Source organism: Pleurodeles waltl, chromosome 3_1 (genome assembly GCF_031143425.1).
Source record: "Pleurodeles waltl isolate 20211129_DDA chromosome 3_1, aPleWal1.hap1.20221129, whole genome shotgun sequence".
NCBI lineage: Eukaryota > Metazoa > Chordata > Amphibia > Caudata > Salamandridae > Pleurodeles > Pleurodeles waltl.
The window spans coordinates 1,896,469,661-1,896,488,404 of NC_090440.1; the positions used below are offsets into that span (position 1 = coordinate 1,896,469,661).

Consider the following 18,744-nt stretch of genomic DNA (forward strand, 5'->3'; position numbering starts at 1 on the left):
TCCAAGTCTCCGTTTTGCTGACCACTGGGTCCACCAAGGGAGCATCACGCCAGGAAGAGGATCCCAATATCAAGGAAGGCACCAAGGATTGTTCGGCGCCCTGGCCGGAAACCAACACTGCTAAAATGCTTTTGTATTAAGACATGTGGCTCCCTCAGGCCTGATTATATACTCAGGAATTTGGACATAACCATTTCATGTGGCACTTAGATTAGGCGCTTGTAATTTGGGTTGTAGAAATTTCCATGCCAGTTGACTAAATAAAGGTGACTTGATGTGGCAGCTTGCTGAATGGATGTATCAATATTTCCATAATGATTGAGCACTATGGCTCACATGCCATGTGGAGGAATGAAAGTTTCTGACAAAGATCATTGAGGCATCTTGCAAATGAGAGAATCAGTAGAGGAGTAAAGGGGTGACCAAATATTACTCACCACTCTATCTCCACAGCTTTCCCTAATGACTGTGGCTTGGACACATGAAGGCTTAATGTAGTAGCCTTTGTTTTTGTTTCTTGCAAACAGATCTATATGAGTGAAGTGTTCTACATCTTGAATAAACCTTTCATAGCAATTCCCCATTCATTCCTACGGATTTTGCTCAAAATATATTAGTAAAATCATTCTCTACTACCACCAGATGTTCTGCCAGAAGATGTAGCTGATTACGCTGAACCCAAAGCCCGATTAATTGTGGTAAGTTTAGCAAATGAGTAAATGAGTAACCCCCTGTTTCTGAATGCAATATATGGTTGTTATGTTGTCGTTGTGTAGCAGGACCACTTTTGGTGCAAAGCATATTCTGAAATGCTTTTTAGTGCCAGTTTTCTCATTGGCAACTCCAATACAGTGATGTGTGGACAGCCGTCTCTGAATTTCCATGTACTCTGATTTGTCATTTGAAGCATGTTTGCAGATTACCCTAATAGAGTTATCCATTGGTCGGCTTGGCGGCTGACTGTAAATAGTCTGCCTAGGATTAAATGTGTCTTGTTCCATCATTAAATTCTGTGCTTTATTCCGGTCCTCCAAGGCCCCCATCACTTTTAATGCAAAGTTTCTAAATATTCCAGTAAAGGGGGAATTTGTAAGGAAGCATTCTGAATTAATGCAAAGCACCCTTCCTGTGTAGAGATAGTAAATGTACATACCCAACTCCTTCCTTGCGCCATTCTCCAATTGTACCTTAGGCTATTATGGTAGCAACCTCTTCTAAAGCGATTGTTAGACCCGGTTTCCTGGGCACCAAGACACTCAGGGGCTACCCGTTCCAATCGCATCAACTGGAGTGTCCCACTGGTGTCCTGGGGCCTCAGTACCGGTGGACCCAAAACTGAAAAACCAAGTATTCCTCTCCAGCACTTGACTCTCTCAGGTTAGCGAGGCAGAGCAGTCCAAGGCTTACTCACGGAGGTGAGGTGGGTTTAGACATCCAGAATACAGGATACACTGTACTACCAGCTAATAAGATCAAAGCCCAGTCAGTGCTTTTCTTTAAAAAAAGAAAAGTACTTTAATACACATAAGAGAAATATACTAAACATAATACTAGGATAAACAGTGAAAACCGGACATATCTACAACCCTCTGGGTCAGAGTTCTGACCCCCAAACTGTATTATGGCACCTCGACAATAAGCAATAAACAAGCATGTATAGCATGTAGACACACCATTAGCATTGCATATTACAGACCATGCTACACAAGGTTGCTCTCATTCGCTAGAGCATACTAATACTTGTGTGATAATAGTGTAGTCTCAGAATATGATGTGAAGTCAAACGTTCCAGATCAGTCCCAAAACCCATTAATCTAAGAACAGAAGTGCCCTCCTGTCTTTAGCAAGGACACCGCTCTGGTGGTGTCAGGGATCAGATCACAGGTGCCTGATGTCTTGGCACAGTTTACTGGAATCCCACTAGATCAGTAGCCACTGGCAAGCTGTAGAAGAGTATTAACTGGCCAGAGTGCCAGTACACCGTGGTACCCCCATGTATCAGAAAGAGAAAGGGGGCCTGTACCACAGGACACTCTTCCCCAGCTACAGATTGTAACTGTATTTCATCCCAGGTCCAACAGCACAGCGGAGGGGTCTAGGCAAAGTTATCTCACCTTCAAAGGATTGGTGGAATCAAGCGTCCCCGTCTCCCTCTGTTGATGTGCTGCAAGCTTCCTTACCTTGAGCAGCCGATGCTGCTCCGCTCAACAAGCCCCACAAACAGCTGGTCCTCGGAATCTGCATTCAGGTTGCTGATTGATCCATTTGCTCTTTCACAGCTCGAAAATTCCTTCACAGCAGAATCCATCCATCACAGAAAAAACTCTCAAGTTCGGACGTGGTGAGCAAGCTTCCTTGCCTTTACACTACGGGCCCACAGCTGGCTTCTGTAGATGCTTGTTAGAACCGAAGACCAGTCTTGAACAACCACTGACAACTCAGGGCAGACTTATCACTTCTGATTAATAGGCTGATCCAATCAGAGGGTCTGCTACTTTTGAATCCTGTGGCCCTTCCAATCATGAGGCCTATCTGTGTCATGCTCACTGCGGGAATAAGACATATACAGGATGAATTACTGGGCTTCAGAATAGGCTCTTGGGATCAGCCCGAGCTATTCTCCAGAGAGGAATTTTAATTAACTCCAGTTCAGGAGGCACTAACCATCATTCCTCCTAGCAGAGCTAGGGCAGCCAAACAGCCTCCAGCCCACAAACCTTCTCCAAGAAATAGGGAGAGGAACGGGGGAGCTGGAATGTCAAGCAGAACAGCTCAGCTCACATGAAACACAATGGCTCACCACACCATTCTCCCCTAGGGAACCTACTGGCTCTCAAACACACATCCCAGGTAGGCAAAGGCAACAGGACCACAGGCAAAGAAAACTGCACAGACTTGACAGGAGGGTGGCTAGTACGCCATCCCCACCAAGGGTACAAGGGTACAGGTGTCCCTGACTATCGATTTATTGCTGCCACCACAGTCAGTCTACCACCGCCTTGGTAGAGAGGGCAGTAGCCACTCTCTGTGAAATAGGGGTGCACTATGCATGCCCCTCTCAACCTCAGAGCTAAACTGTGGGGTCTCAGTCCATGTAAACAGGGAGATCCTCAGTGGACACACGCTTGTCATGTTCATTGAGGTAGGGATCTAGAAACCATATAGTAACTTTAAAGTGACTTGCTTGTAAATCACCATAAGGTAGGGGAAGCATGCTCTCCAGAGACATGCAGAAGACTTACCGTCCCAACAGCAATAATTATTTGTTGATGGCTATTTTAAAGGTAAAAGATCGATTTTGATGCAGTACTTTTACTCCTGCAGTAAGTATTGGTCCATCCTATGTGACTCTCATCCATCTATGTGAAAGAATATCAGTCTTTCTGGACCAGTGTTTCGTGGCAAGCTGGACAATGGCACTGTTTAGAAGTAGAAACCAAACTTTCTTGCTGCTCTAAATCCAGTGTTGCATTAAAAAATATCTCCAATATATTGTTGCGGCTACCTCAATTGCTGTCGCTGATCCAACTATTGATATGTTTGATATGGCTAAAAGGCTGGTTGGATTGCCTTTGCCCAGAATATGGCCTGTCCTTCCCTGCTGCATCAATTTTCTTGCTTGCTTATGAGGAGATCCCTAATGTAAGTTATCTTGAAAGCTGTGAACATCACCATTAAATCAGGTGGGACATGGTCCTCAATATAGATCAGGTCACATGGAGCAGCCTTATCGTTATTTTCCATTCTTGATGTAACTATCCTGCTCTTAATCAGAAATTCAAACATTTCTGATTTACAAAACAGCTGTCTTCCACCTACACTGTTACCTCATCATGGAAGGACATCTGTTGTGTCACTGAATGGTTTACCAGTATCTAACCTGGAAGCAAGGCTTTAACAAGCTACGGATCCAATAGAATCTGTGCAATGAGATTCATTTGGGATTATCAGGCATTGTCCTATTCTCTAAATTCCTGTTCTTGTTATAAACATTTTACTTTGAAACAGTGTGGGAATGAACTTCAGGAGAGGGTTGATGAATGACTGCTGGTAGACAAAGGCACTACCATTTTTTTCTGGCTTGTCCTCATTTAGGTTCAGATCATCAGATACGGCCTCTACAAAAGTCAGTTTCTGAACTTTTTCTGCTAGCCCATTTGTCTATTTGGCTACCTTACCACATATATGGTAACAATATACGCTGTTTCAGGGTTGATGCAGATCTTTCATCAATGCACATTCCCTCTTCTAACCTTTTCTGTGTGTTAACTGGAACTTGCTTCTCTTTCTAATGATTGTCAGTGCCAAAATTCTTTCAGATTTTATGGGAAAGTAGGTTTTGAAATTTTGGAGTCGGACACCAAACATATGGTTTTCTGTGCCTCTTTTCAGAGATTAAACTTGTTTTGAAGCCGAGTGTCTTCTTGTAGTCAATCATCATTTCAGAGTCAATCTTCTTTATGGGCCCGGTTCTCATTTGAAAGGCAAACCTTGTCAGAGAGCTGAGACTCCTTTTGAGGCCAATCCTCTCAAGTGTTTGTCTTGCGAGGGGCACAATTCTGTAGGTGCTGTAGAGAATAAAGTTTTGTTAAATTAAAAATTGGAACCCTCTTTATGGAAATGGAACTGACTACATTCTTCTTTGTCCACATTGATATAGACGGATAGTTCCATATTTTAGCATTATCCAGTTATCACCAATTTTCTCATAATATTTCTTAAATGCAACCTGATGGGACACACTAGAGTCCCTTTGTTTGACCAAGGTGTGATGTGCCCAGTTTTGGGCCATTAAGTGCCAAATGGAGCACTTTTCACAAACAAATTTCTTACACTGAAAACATTTTCTCATGGTTACTTATCAAACATAAATTATAGACCTTATGACAGGCAGATGAATGGAATCTTATATTACAATTTGAGCAACATTTAGAGAGTCTCCATGACCACTTCCCAGCATTTTATTCTCAAACAGGTCTCTAAGGGGTTGGAATTTCAACCACATGTTGTTGAAATCTATCTGACCTAGCTTGGCTCTTGTAGATGCAGATCCACAACGGCTTGAGGGTCATTTTCAATCTTCAGTGCTGTGTGCTTCCTCCTGGTGCATAATCTATGGAATGATCTCTAGTAAACAACTCTGAATATGACAACAGCAAAACATCTAAAGTCTATGGTGGTCATTACGATCTCTGTGGGTTTCCCCGCTGAGATCTGTTCTGACGGTTGACAGAAGACCGCCAGCGCGAAGAACCCCCCACCAGCGGCAGTGTGCAGTAGCACCCGTCGTGCATTTCACTGCCTGTAATTCAAAACGCCGCCTGGTGGCGGAAGCCTGGCGGTGGCAGCATTTCAACCGTGGCAGTTCAGCCACGTTCGTAATATGGCGGTCTGGACCACCATGCCTTTGGCGGCAATTACCGTCACTGTCGGCATGGCGGTCCAGACCGACATGTTCATTATGAGGGCCTATGTCTTGGTTCACTGTGGGTTTTTGGTGACATTCTAACGAGTCATCTGATCCATGCCAGAACCGAAGCAAAGAGTTTGAAGGAAAGCAAGCAGTAATAAGCCAAAACTAACACAGGTGGCATGATAGGACACATCGTGTGACATCTAAGAACATATGGTTCAACCATTAAGCATTTCTACATCACCATGTAAATCTTTCACTTTAACACGCTTACACTTGCTTCAACAGCAAAATGCTGGCTGCATCTGACTGTGCAAGCATTAATGTGTAACAATTCACCTAAAACTACAAAAAAGATACCCTTTTAAGGCCTTATGTTGTGTATATATGAAATGTAGGAGGAGCAAAAATGACTTACATGCAGTAGGCCTCTGTCTGAAAGGCATTGTGGGTGAAAGGTGATGGTCTGGAGTGAAGCCGTCAGCACATGCCAGTGGCTGAGATTTTTGCAAGCATTTTATCCATTACCTTACTGTTTTCTTCACTGCAACTCCGTAAGTGCTATGGGTAAGCCTAGTCATCAAGTCCTCACTGTACCAGAGGTCTCAAGTTCTAAATTACTGGTGAGACATAAGAAGGCTGAACCCAATCAGGAGTAGCGTGTGTTCCTCTTGGAAGGGGACCTGGCTTGGAAGTTCAGGCTGAATTATTCTTATTGGAGCGGGACCAGGGCTAATTTGAATGAGGTTGGTCTCGGTCTTAAGTGGTAGAGTGGGTGAAAAACTCTGGACTGGATTTTGATCCCATACAGTTGCCAGTGGCTGGGATTTCTTAGAGCATTCCACCCATCACCATTTGTGCTTTCTTCAGTGCGATGGTCATGTCCATAAATGGATTCCATGATCATTATGCCACAGGACGTAAGGTATAATTCACTTGTGAGGCATACATACTATTCAGAGGAAACCTTGCCTAGCCATTTAGGGGGAACTGTTTCTATTGAGCAAGGCCAAGGCTGATTTGCATTCATCTGGTCTCTGTCTAAACTGGGAGAGAGAACAAAAAAAAGATGGACCTGAAAGCAGGTTGAACAATTACTAATGGCTGAGACGTTGCAAACATTCAACCCATCATCTTTCTACTTCATTTATTGCAATTGACAAAGTATGACAGGTGAGCCTGGATGTGTGTCTCATTCTCACTGTGCCACATAACTCAAATTCAATCTAACTGATGAGAATAAAAAAAAAAGAAAAAAAAAAAAAAAGCTGAAACAGTTACGGGGATGCTTGTGTTTCTGTTCAGAGAGGACCTGGTCCGTAGTTAGACTGGGCTGTTTCTATAGGAGGATGCCAGGGCTGATATACATACGGCTGGCTACTCTATGTCTGAACTGACAAAGTGAGTGAAAAACGATGGACTGGAATGAGAAGAGAGAGAATACAAGGGGTATGGCTTTTGCAAGCATTCCAACCATCACCTTCCTGTTTTGTTCAGTATGCTACCCAGAGTGCATACATATCTGTTTACATTAAATAACTAGGTTCTACAGGGGATTAAGTCTGCTCTTTTTGATATAGTGTACTGCTCAGTTGTCATGGTAAGAAGCAATGCAATTGAACTCTCTTGTTTGTTAAATAAAAGAATAAATGTTATCAGAGCTTACCAGAGCTTTTCTGTGCTTATAGATGAAATCCTCTGGTGACCGAGCCCATTTTGGAAGCTGTACATCATTTACCTTCTCTTTAGAAAGCTGTAGACGTCCGAGGTCAAATTCTATGAGACACAGCAAACAAAAATGATTTAATGTGGAGTGTCATGTAAAAGAGTTCACTAGTACTGAAGGCTAACACACTTTTTCATCACACTCTCCATGAAGAGATATGCAGAAAAATGCAATAATTTGGGGAAAAACACTTAGCATAGCTTTATAAAATAATAGTTTGCAATGAACTCTACACCTAACAGGTGAATGAGCACCTTCATTTTTATTAGCTCTGTTTATGTCCAACACTAATATGAAATGCACTCTATGTCAGGTCTCTGTACTCACATTCTAAGCGTAGCAGTCAGTCTCTTAGGGCAAACAGTAACAACGTGAAACTCCCTGATATTAACCATGTGGCTTGAACCATCCTTTGGAAACTTCAGTCCAACAGCTACATCTTTTCTCCTAACATCAGGTCTCACACAACTGCCACTGTAGTCATGATAGAGTCAGCCTCGTAGTTGCTTCTTCTTTCTCTTGTCAGCTTACAGTGCAAGCTCCCAAACAACAAATTTAGGAAGAATTCATCAAGACCTTGACCCTCTAATATTTGGGATTTGGGTCACAAACCAGTATATGCCTCCTTCATCTAATTTCCTGGTCTACATCTTCATCTTCCACCCAATCTAGGTAATTCAAAACAGCAATGGAGTAATCTTATGTGGTTTTAATGTAGCACTCATGATCTTTAGTTATGTTTCCTTCTTGACGGTTGGTATGTACATTGCTATCTGGACATTTCATCATGTGCTGCACCAATCAAGGTAAGTTCATTTAGAGCTGCTAGTCAATAACACATTCATTCTGATACCATATTATAAGACATATTTAAATATATAAATAAATAAAACTTATAAATAAAACAGATAGTCAAATTACACACAGGGAAACAACTGGTAATTATTTCCCTATGTACTTTAGCTATAATGTTGTACCTTCCCTACAGTAATTTAAAAAATACATGCTAAGGCACATAGTACAGTGCAACTATGGCCAGTATGCTCTTCATTCATATGATTCTGATGCTTATTTGATTCTATGGTGTTTAAGTTCACACTTTTTATTTCATGCAAGGCAGAATTAGTTGATTGTCCTTAGACCAAATCTGATGTATGCTATCATTGCTTCTGGAAATGAATCTTCACAATGGCCATTTTGGTTTGGAGGTCTTGTTGTGAATTATTCTTAGATATATGACCACCCCCTCTTCCAACCACAAAATCAGATTCAATTGAAGTGCTTGCCCACATAACGCTACAATGGATTGTAAATGCTCGCATTTGTATGGGTTCAAAAGGGCTCTTCATCAGTTGTCCTAAGACTATGTTAAGCTGCCATGCCGGAGGAGGGGCTTTCACTGGAGGGAAAGAGCCCAAGAGGCCTTGCAAAAATTGTTTTATAAGTCTTTGGGACCAAAGCGATGGTGTACTAGATATTCTCCTGTATCGAGAGATGGCTGCAAAATTAACTTTTATGGACGCATAAGCGAGGCCCGAGCGTGCTAAATGTAGCAAGTAGGGTAAGATTTCCTCCGAGGCGGAGGATATAGGGTGCATATAGGTAGAGTCGCACCAAAGACAGAACTGCTTCCACTTTAGCCGATACGTTTTGTTTGTGCTATCAGCTCGGGCTTTGGCCAGGATGTCCTTGCAAGCCTTGGAGATGTTCAAATGGCCGAAATCATTGAATTCAGGAGCCATGCCGATAAACTGAGAGATCGAAGCTACAGACAAAGCCATCTTGCCCACACCCATCCTGTCCTGTCCTGAGGCAGGGCACAGAAACCAGCCTCGTACATGACATGTATCTGTTCAACAAAAGACATTCATTGTCTTGAGGACGGCACTGGTGCCCCATCCTTACTGGCGATACCATTTCGTCCTTTGAGGCACTTAGAAGCGATTTTAAATTGCCACACTCACAACTCTAGAAATACAGGCAACTACTACATTGTCCTTGGGGCAAACTGGGCAAGGACTCTTTTCTCTTCTCTGAATCCCCATTTCTGGGCTATATATAAAAGTGGGGAACTTCCAGCTAGTACCAGGTTATCATTGACAACTTCCACTCCAAAGCTACACAGCTGATGTTTAAGGAGTATTGGCAAAAGACATTAGCGGCAACCTATTCCAATGAAAATTGGTTAGAACTTATGTGTAACTACGACTGCACCTCGCGAGAAGCCCAGCTGAAGTACTCTTACTTCAAGATCCTCAACAACTGGCACTAGTACTTCACAATACTTGATGGATGTGTGTCGGGTAGGGATGTGACCTATAACAGATAGTGTGTAAAAGTCAGCATTCTGGTCCTGTACTGGTGTGAAATATAGAGCACACTGCATTTTACTAGTTCAGTCCACTTTCTGGACTCAGCTAAACTCCTTGTACTGCATGACTCCTCTGACATTGAAGGCATCACCGTACATTGACAAAGGTGGATGTTAACAGCTCTCATGGTTGCAAAGATCTGCATACTGCGTTACTGACGTTCTCAAAAGACACCAACTAATCGGGCATGGCTGACAGGACTATGGGCCTGATTCTAACTTTGGAGGACGGTGTTAAACCGTCCCAAAAGTGGCGGATATACCACCTACCATATTACGAGTTCCATAGGATATAATGGACTCGTAATACGGTAGGTGGTATATCCGCCACTTTTGGGACGGTTTAACACCGTCCTCCAAAGTTAGAATCAGGCCCTATATAAACTACCCATACATAAAAGGCAGATATATAAATCCAAGACCAAATGCATCTGTTTGATAATATCTGGAGCCTCAATTCTATTTGTGAGCAGAGAGGAAAGGCTGAGTCGCCTACTAGCTGCGGAAGGGGAGCCACATCTGCTGAAGCTATAGCCTGCCCTACAGCACTTCCCCTGCAGCCTGTCAATCTTGGCACCTGTAAACTCAGTGCCTCTCTTTCTCCGTTCTTTCTTCTAGCATTATTTTCTCCCCTGCCTCACAGCTCCCTTAGCAGACACTTCAGCACAGCTGCCGATTAACCTGAAGCCTCCTCTTTAATTTACGCCTTGGGCATGTTTCAGGTTCTCCTTCTTTGCCATGTGATCCCACGTCTCCTACGGGATTCTTACCACCACACTGCTTTTAGATTCTCTACTCTTGTGGTACTTCCACAGCCCTCTACTGCTGCTCCCACTTAGCACTTCCATAGCCTTTCTTATCTAAGGCCAGAGCTCCAGGCTCTGTTCTTATCTTCTATATCTGGTAGGCACAGAGCGCAGATTCACTCCTTCGCTGGCGCTACGGATGTGGCACCCTTAAGTACCCATATTTCTCATCTGTTATGGCATGTATACAGAATTTCATCCCAGGATTTGTGGCTCACCCTTGAAAGCTCGAAGATCAAATGGGCATTTTATCTTGCTGTCAAGTTTGTCAATTCTTGATTTTTGTCAAGAAGCTATGTAGGCTCTACTACATATGTTCAACAATCTGCAATGCTTAGAGGAGGACTCAAGGATGAGTCCTGTTTTGGCTCCATGATACTTGAGCAGTTCCTAATAATATTATTCAGACTCTCCTCGTGTATAAACTTAGTGCTATGGGATTGTTTCCCAGAATATGAACTTTCAGATGAGGTAGCTATTAAAAGAAAAAAAAACACTTACCTACCAGTAACATGTTTGTATGATGGATACTCTATTTTTTGCCAGGTTACTCATTATATTTCCCCCTCCCATCTTCTCAGGACGGGGTGTAATTATTAGATTACCTTTCTTATGTGTTCTACTTTAGCTCAGTCTTTTTCATGGCCTCTGTGACAAGGCAAAATCAGGTGGACTTGTACCATGATTGTTTTGTTTCTACTGACAACATTTATCCTAGTCTGTGGATGGAATCTGCCCTCGCATTATTTGCAGTAGTGAAAATTAACTGGTTCCAGTTTGATGTCTGTAACTGTTTATAAGGTTAAGAAACCACCTAGAAATATTCCACTGAAAACACTTTTCTCGTTTATATGTGCAGTAGACAAGGGCTCCAAGACCCAATCAAAACATTCTGGGAAAGACACAACACTGGGCACAATATTAGCCGGAAAGTAGCAGCCAAGTTTAACATTGGTTTTTGGTCACTGAATGTTAATCAGACTAGTGACTACCAGACTAGTGACTACATGGTAGCTGCAAATAAGATATTTGCTGAAAATATCTAAAAAACCTATTGAGTGTAAAACAATATAGGAGTAGGGTCATAGTATTGTAATTTATGCAATATCATATTCTGTACTTACCATTTTGGTTCTCCAAAAACTCTGGAAAGTAGAAGAATTCTGGAATAAGCTCCTTAACATCATTCGGATTATCCATAAGAGCTTGCCAAGTGGCTGGAATAGAGTGAAACTGGCGATCTGCACAGTCAAATCTGTATAATAACAAGGTCACAATAGAAGAAGTTAGTGATTTTGTTAGGTCTTTTTTATGCAACTTTTCCTACCAAGCAAGAGAATGAAAACTTGTCTGGTCACTTTAAAAGCACAAAGTGATCTGCCTGAGTGTTTTTCCAGCTCTCTACAAATTGCACCAGGTGATGCTTTCTGTGAAAGGGAGGGCAAAAACAAAGTTTCAACGAGGGAATTGCCTGGGCCAAAATGGCTGCCCACTAGTAGTGCTTTGGTATCCGTTCTACACCTCTGCCCATAACAGCTTCAGTGCTGACACTTTTTATTCCAGTGGGGGATTCGGTTTGAAGCCATGGATTATAAAAATCCATGGATTTAAAAAAGATGGTTTACTACCGTAAATAACTTGTTTTTTCCAGCCCCTCTGTATTTCTGATGATCGCTTTCCTAGGAAGATTTTACCAATCACAGGAAATGGTGTAAGAGTACTGCCATCAAGCCAAGTTGGAGAGAGAATGAGGAGACTGTCAGTTGGGAAGCAGGGGAATAGGGCAGCTGTGTTCTGTTGGTGTTCCTCTGGTATCCCTAATTAAAGCTTCTTCTCTCTGATACCAAGCTTGTGAGTCTAGAGGCTTGAGGGCTATTGTGCAATACTATGGTATTGGAGAGGCAGGCTGTGAAGTCCGGGATTCAGTTGATGTGGGCAGGTCTATCTTGGGGACTGGACCACAAAGGTTTGATCCCCATGTTGCACAAACAAAAGAAAGCAATAGCACGGGTGGAGGGGAAAGTGAAGAGTAGGTATAGACATTAACCAGGTGCTGAGAAGGCTAACCCTGCTGGTGGGTCCCAGGGAGGAAATAGTGCTTGGATTACCACCCAGAGATATGGTGGAACTGCATTGGATGTCGAGACTGGTTAGTTGTACATTGAAGCTCTGGAATTTATTTATATATATCGATGCATGGTAGTTCTCAAGTTTCAGGTGGAAGAGCAAGGAGCTCTTATGTAAGGAGCACCCTACAACACCATCAACTCTCTGAATATGTTCACATCAAATATCAGTTGTTCTATTGGAGATTTAAAGAACACGATAATTACCTTTGGTATTGCCCTGTCTGGCAGAGACTTTATCTAGCCACAGATACCTTACCTCTGAATTATCCTTAACTGTCAGATTGGATCCGGAAATGTTTCATGAGCAGTACCCTTGCGTGTCGGTAGGTGGCACTGAAGGGGTTGTCAGGGTGATGTGTGAGGTCCCTATACAGGCCTCCCCACAGTGTGCTGATGTCAGTTTCTTTTTGAGATTTTCCACAACAGGAGAGTGGAGCCACGAAGAACACTGACCAGTAATGTGTGGAACTAGGCCCCTGAAAAGGGAATAGACCTGTACCTAAAAATCAGTTCACAGAGTGGAGAGGATGGGTGGGTCGGTAAGGAATCTGCAGCTAGAGAAAAGTCTCTACCAGATAAGGTGGTACTGAAGGTAAGTAACTTTTCCCTCTGATAAAGACTTCTAGCTGCAGATTTCTTTCCGTAGAACAGATACACAAGCAATACTTCCCCGGAGGAGGGTCTGCAGACCAGATATGGATGAGAAAGCCCTGTAGGACTAAACAGGCAAACTGCCCATCTTTACAAGGCAGTAGAGCTTGGTGAATGTATGCAGGGAAGGCCACTTTGCAGCCTGCCAGATGTCGAGGACCAGAACTCTGTGTGCTAATGCAGTGATCGTAGCATTTGCTCTGGTGGGATGAACATGCAAGTCCTCAAGGAGTTGCTTCTTGGACAATGCGCAGCAGATTTTAATGTAGAGAACAATTCATCTGGAGATGGTGAGTTTCTGCACGGCCTTTCCTTTCTTAGCTCTCACATACCCCATGAAGAGTTAATCGTCCACCCAGAACAGTTATGTATGGTCAAGGTAGATGAGGCAGAGCATAAAAGGTAAGACAGGTGATGGACTAGCCCACGTGGAACAGGGTGACTACCTTTGGCAAGAAAGATGCTTCAGTCCACAGGACCAGTTTAGCTAGGTAAAAAGAGTTGTACGAAGGCTGGGATTTCAGTACCTGCAGTTCACCCACCCTCTGGGCACATGTAATTGCCGCCAGAAAGGCCATCTTGATGGTGAGGAGCCTATGAGGGCAGTTATGAAGTGGCTCAACGGGAGCGCACATGAGAAAAGTAAGAACCAAATTGAGGTTGCATTGAGGCATAACAAAGGGAGCTGAAAGAAACATGCGTTGGAGACCTTTAAGCAACCTATTTACAATAAGGGACTTGAACAGGAAGGGCTGATCTAGCAGCAGCAGAAAGGCTGAGACAGCAGATAAATAACCCTTCAATGTGCCCAAAGTAGAGCCCTGCTGGGCCAGGGTAAGGATGTGCAGATAAAGGTTCAAGAAAGGGTCATCCCGTTTGTCTGTACACCATGCCACAAAATTGCTCCAACGGCCAGCGTAGACCCTCTTGTTGGAGGAATGCCAAGCTGAGAATTGACATTACAGACTTCAGTGGACGGTCAAAGCTGTCAACTGTCACTGCTCAATCTCCACACATGAAGGCGGAGTGTTGACAGGTTCGGGTGGAGAACCCTCTACTGTTGCTTTGGTAGGAGATCCTCCCAAAGGGGCTGTCTCATCAGAGGACTGATGGATATGCTCAACAGCATGGGATACCAGACTCTCCGAGGCCAGTCCGGAGTCACAAGGGTGATTTTGGCCAAGTCGTTTCTGATCTTCATGAGACTCAGGGAAGGACTGTTATTGAGGCAAAGGCTTACAGGAGGTCGGAGCTCCACTGAGATGAAAACCGGACTGATGATATTGCACGTTCTCTGTAGTGGTGAACAGATCTAACCAAGGCTCTCCCCACTGCTGAAAGAGACCTTGCACCTCCTTCAGCTGGAGACACCACTCGTGATCTGATAGGCATCTTCAGCTGAATTAATCTGCTCTTTTGTTTAGAGAGCCTACAAGGTGTTGGAATACCACTGAAATGCCCTGCATTCCAGCCATCTCCATAGAGGCAGGGCCTCTTGACATAGGGTCCACAACCCCACCCTGCTCCGTTTGTTGCAGTATCACATGGCGGTGGTGTTGCCCATGAACACCTGCACTAGCCTTTCCATGACTGAAGGTAGAAAGGCTTTCAACGCCACACAGAGCTCCAACAGGTTGATGTGGAGTCTGGATTCCTCTGGAGACCAGAGTACTTTGATCTCCACCTCTCCCAGAAGGCGCCTCCAGGAATGATGCATCTGTCACTAGTGTCAGATCTGTTTGGAGAAGGGAGAGGAGTCTGTCGCCAACCCAATCACGATCTGAAAGCAACTACTGCAGATCTTTTGCAGTTACCTCCAAGATGTGGACCATGTCAGAGAGATTCCCCCGATGCTGCGGCTACTGGAACTTCAGGTCCCGCTTTAGAGCCTTCATATGCCAATGGGCATGTGTCACAAGCAGGAGACAATGAGTCCCATCAGCCTCAAAGTCAGTCTCACTGACATATGGAATAGAGGCTGAAACACGGATATCAAAGCCTGAATATCCTGGACTCACTGTTCGGGAGAATAAGCCTGAAAGTCTAGAAGAGCTCTGATGAAAGGGAGCATCTGAGAAGGGATCAGGTGTGACTTCGACCCACTGATCGTGAACCCCAGTGACTGCAGGAGGCACACTGTAGTCTGGCGGTAGGAGACTACTGCCTGGGGCAAGGATGCCTTCAAAAGCTCGTCGATGAGGGAAAACTGACACCCTTGAGCTCTACAGATGAGCTGCAACCACCGCCATCACCTTGGTGAACACCTGAGAGGCGCTGGTGAGGCCAAAGGGGAGCATGAAAAACTGAAAGTGCTCGTGGCCTACGGTGAACCAGAGATATCGTCTGTGGGAAGGCAGGCAGGGAATGTGGAAATATGTGCCCTGCAAGTCCAGTCTCCCAGGTCCAGGGCAGACAGGATTTGTGCAAGTGTGAACATTTGAATTATCCTTTGTCAGGAAGAAATACAGGGAGCAGGTCTAGGATAGGCCCTCCAGCAGCAGAAAGTAGTGGAAACAACAACCACAACCTACTTGTGATGCCAGCACCCTCCCTATGGCTCACTTGGCTAGGACGAGATGTGGTCGTCCGTTAGCCTGTCGATAGTGGGTGGAGGAGTAGTCACAAAAAGGTAGAAGTAGCCCCTTTGGACAATCTGGATAACCCAGCGGTCAGATGGTATCAACCTCCAGTGGCGCAGGTGATGGTGTATCCTGTCTCCCATTGGTTTCCCATGCTAGTTGGAGGGCAACTAAAAAGGCATGGAGACGGCAGCTGCCCAGTGGGTGGTGGACTTGCCTGTCCGCTGGCTACCTGAGCCCACGAAGTCTGTGGGTACTGTACCCTCGACCACATAAGGGCTGGAAAGTCTGCGGGCTGTGGTAGGCAGATGGGTAGAGATTTGGCTAGAAGCCACTTTTGTGGCCATGAAAGGAGCATTATACGGACTGCAGTTGACGAAGGGCTATAGAACACCTAAAGGACGTGGTCATAGCACTGCTGTCCTTGCAGAACTCTTGCGATAAGTCTAACTTGACTCCGAAGAGACGGGAGACATTGAAGGGCATATCTGTGAACGAGGCTCAGACATCCCCTGAAAACCCAGTGGTTCTCAACCAGGAGCTGCGCCACCGACAATGAAACTGCTCTGACCAGTGAGTCGGTTGTATCCAGTCCACAGAAAATCGCAAACGTATCTGCGTCTCTCCCATCTGAAACAGAGTTTCAGAGCGAGTAGGACTACTAGCCCAAAAGGCATGTGTTATTCACCAAGCACAATGACAGGCTGGCAGAAGAAAACATCTTCTTTCCCGAGGTATCCAGCCTCTTGGATTCCCTGCCCAGGGAAGTGGAAGGGGACATGCTAAGAGTTACTCAGGAAGTGGAGGCTTGGATTACCAAGATCTCGGCAGAGGGGTGATGGTTGAGGAAACTAGGGTTCCTTGGGTTGGGACGATGGTGGCAGGTAATTGACCTATTCATAGGAGCCCCTCTGCAGGGCTTGGACCAGGCCCGAGTAGGACGTCTGTGCGGGCTTCGTTAAATGGGAGGAGTGGTTCAGATGGGTTAACTAATGGCTGAAGCACCTCAATCAAGACGTTCACCATGACAGACACAGAGAGCAACTGAAGGTCAGGGACCTCGGGCACTCATCACCATAGCAAATGAGGCTCCCTACTATGTAGCCACGGTTGAAGAGACCAAGCCTGTTTCTGGGGAGGTAGCCAGGTCACTGGCATCTGCAGATCCTCACACCAGGAGTCTTTGGTGACATCCAGGGACTGATATTCATCACAGTCCAGTGGGCGCTAGCAATCATCCCCAAATCCTAGCTCATAGGAATAGGGCATTGGCTCCGGCCTTGGTGGAATCCCTCCAGTCGGTGTCAGACGACACCCATTGGGCTTTGTGTCCGAGTCAGGGACGACTATGGATATTGTGCCACCGGCAATGGAGCTGGCGCCAGAGAAAGGTAGAGATGGGTCGACCAGCACCGCTCTGGATCTTCCCATGAATCCAAGAAACCTAACTGGCACCAGGGATGAACTCGCTGGCGGAAGACCAAGAGGGTCCCCTCCTGAACCTGTGGGGCTCCAAGATGTGCAAGCGGGGACGGGCCACCAAAATATGAGGTGCATGGTGTCATAAAATTCACTCACCTTTGAGTTAGGCAGGGGTTGCTCTGGCGCCAGGAAACTCAGGGAGACACTGAGACGGCCCCCTGGCATAGACTAAACTGCTGAGGCAAGTCTCAAATTCAGACGTTCCATCTTTTCGTCAGAAGCTTCAATGGACGGGGCAAAGTTGAAGCCCTCTTCATCATCTTCTTGTACTTCTTCCATTTGTGGGACTTACCTAAATGCCCAGATGACTTCGACAAGTCGAAGAGCAATTGGAGTGGCTCTGTGACTGTTCCCGGGACCTTCCTCTCAACCAGGATCAAGAAGGTCATGGTTTCATACGTCAAGCAGCAAGGAGCTTGAAAGACCTCTCACTCAAGGCCCTAGGGTTCATAGCGCGATAACAGACGCAGTTCCTGCGTTGTGGTAGCCCTCAAGGCACTAGAGACAGACGAGGTGGGGGTCCATCACCGACATCTGCCAATAACAGGCACCATAGCACTTGAAAACAACCTTCTTTGTGGACATCCCGGCCAAACAAGGAGACAAAGTCTCAAAAATCTTGGACAAAAGGGTCAAAAAAGGTCAGTCAAAAAGTGAGTAGGGCTAGCTTTTCTCAGGATCTGCGTTGACTTGTGTGTGGAAAGAAAAGAACTGACGTCGGCACGGGTGGGTGGAGCCTATATAGGCACAGCACATGTTACTTGCGGCGCGGACAATGCCACTTACCAGTGCACAGGGGTACTGCTCTCCAAAAATTTCTGGCTCTGGTCTGATAGCTAAGGATATTTCTAAGGTAAGGAATCTGTGGCTAGAAGCTTCTATCAGATGCACAGGATTAGAACAGTGCCATCCAGGTCAAGCTAGAAAGTGTAAAAATGGTAAAGGACTTTATCACCTTCTAGCTCAGTGTGGATGGCACTGTGCTAATTTGACAAATATACATGCATATATGTGTGTGTGTGTGTGTGTATATATGGATATATATGTATGTATATATATATATATATATATATATATGTATGGAAAATGTCACTTACCCAGTGTACATCTGTTCGTGGCATTAGTCGCTGCAGATTCACATGCTGTGCACAGTCCGCCATCTGGTGTTGGGCTCGGAGTGTTACAAGTTGTTTTTCTTCGAAGAAGTCTTTTCGAGTCACGAGACCGAGGGACTCCTCCCATTTCGAGTCCATTGCGCATGAGCGTCGACTCCATCTTAGATTGTTTTGCCCGCAGAGGGTGAGGTAGGAGTTGTGTATGCTAGTAATAGTGCCCATGCAATGGAGTGAATGCGTATGTACATAATAAAGTTTTAAGTAATATATTTACAAATGTACAAATGTTTAAGATCTACTTCTAAACGGCTACAGGCTCCCGGGGAGGCGGGTGGGCGCATGTGAATCTGCAGCGACTAATGCCACGAACAGATGTACACTGGGTAAGTGACATTTTCCGTTCGATGGCATGTGTAGCTGCAGATACACATGCTGTGCATAGACTAGTAAGCAGTTATCTCCCCAAAAGCGG

At 44.9% G+C, this 18,744-nt stretch overlaps 1 protein-coding gene across 4 annotated transcripts in view; it reads right to left on the reverse strand.

The window, feature by feature from the left end:
• The window catches only part of NBEAL1 (neurobeachin like 1), a 672,403-nt gene that overhangs the window by 117,224 nt on the left and 536,435 nt on the right, over positions 1–18,744 (reverse strand). For all 4 annotated transcript variants that reach the window (XM_069226032.1, XM_069226034.1, XM_069226033.1 and 1 more), the window contains exons 42-43: positions 11,441–11,571; positions 7,080–7,189 (exon numbers count right to left, since the gene is read on the reverse strand). In XM_069226032.1, the coding sequence (XP_069082133.1) occupies positions 7,080–7,189; positions 11,441–11,571 (241 nt within the window). The remainder of the gene's footprint in view (positions 1–7,079; positions 7,190–11,440; positions 11,572–18,744) is intronic.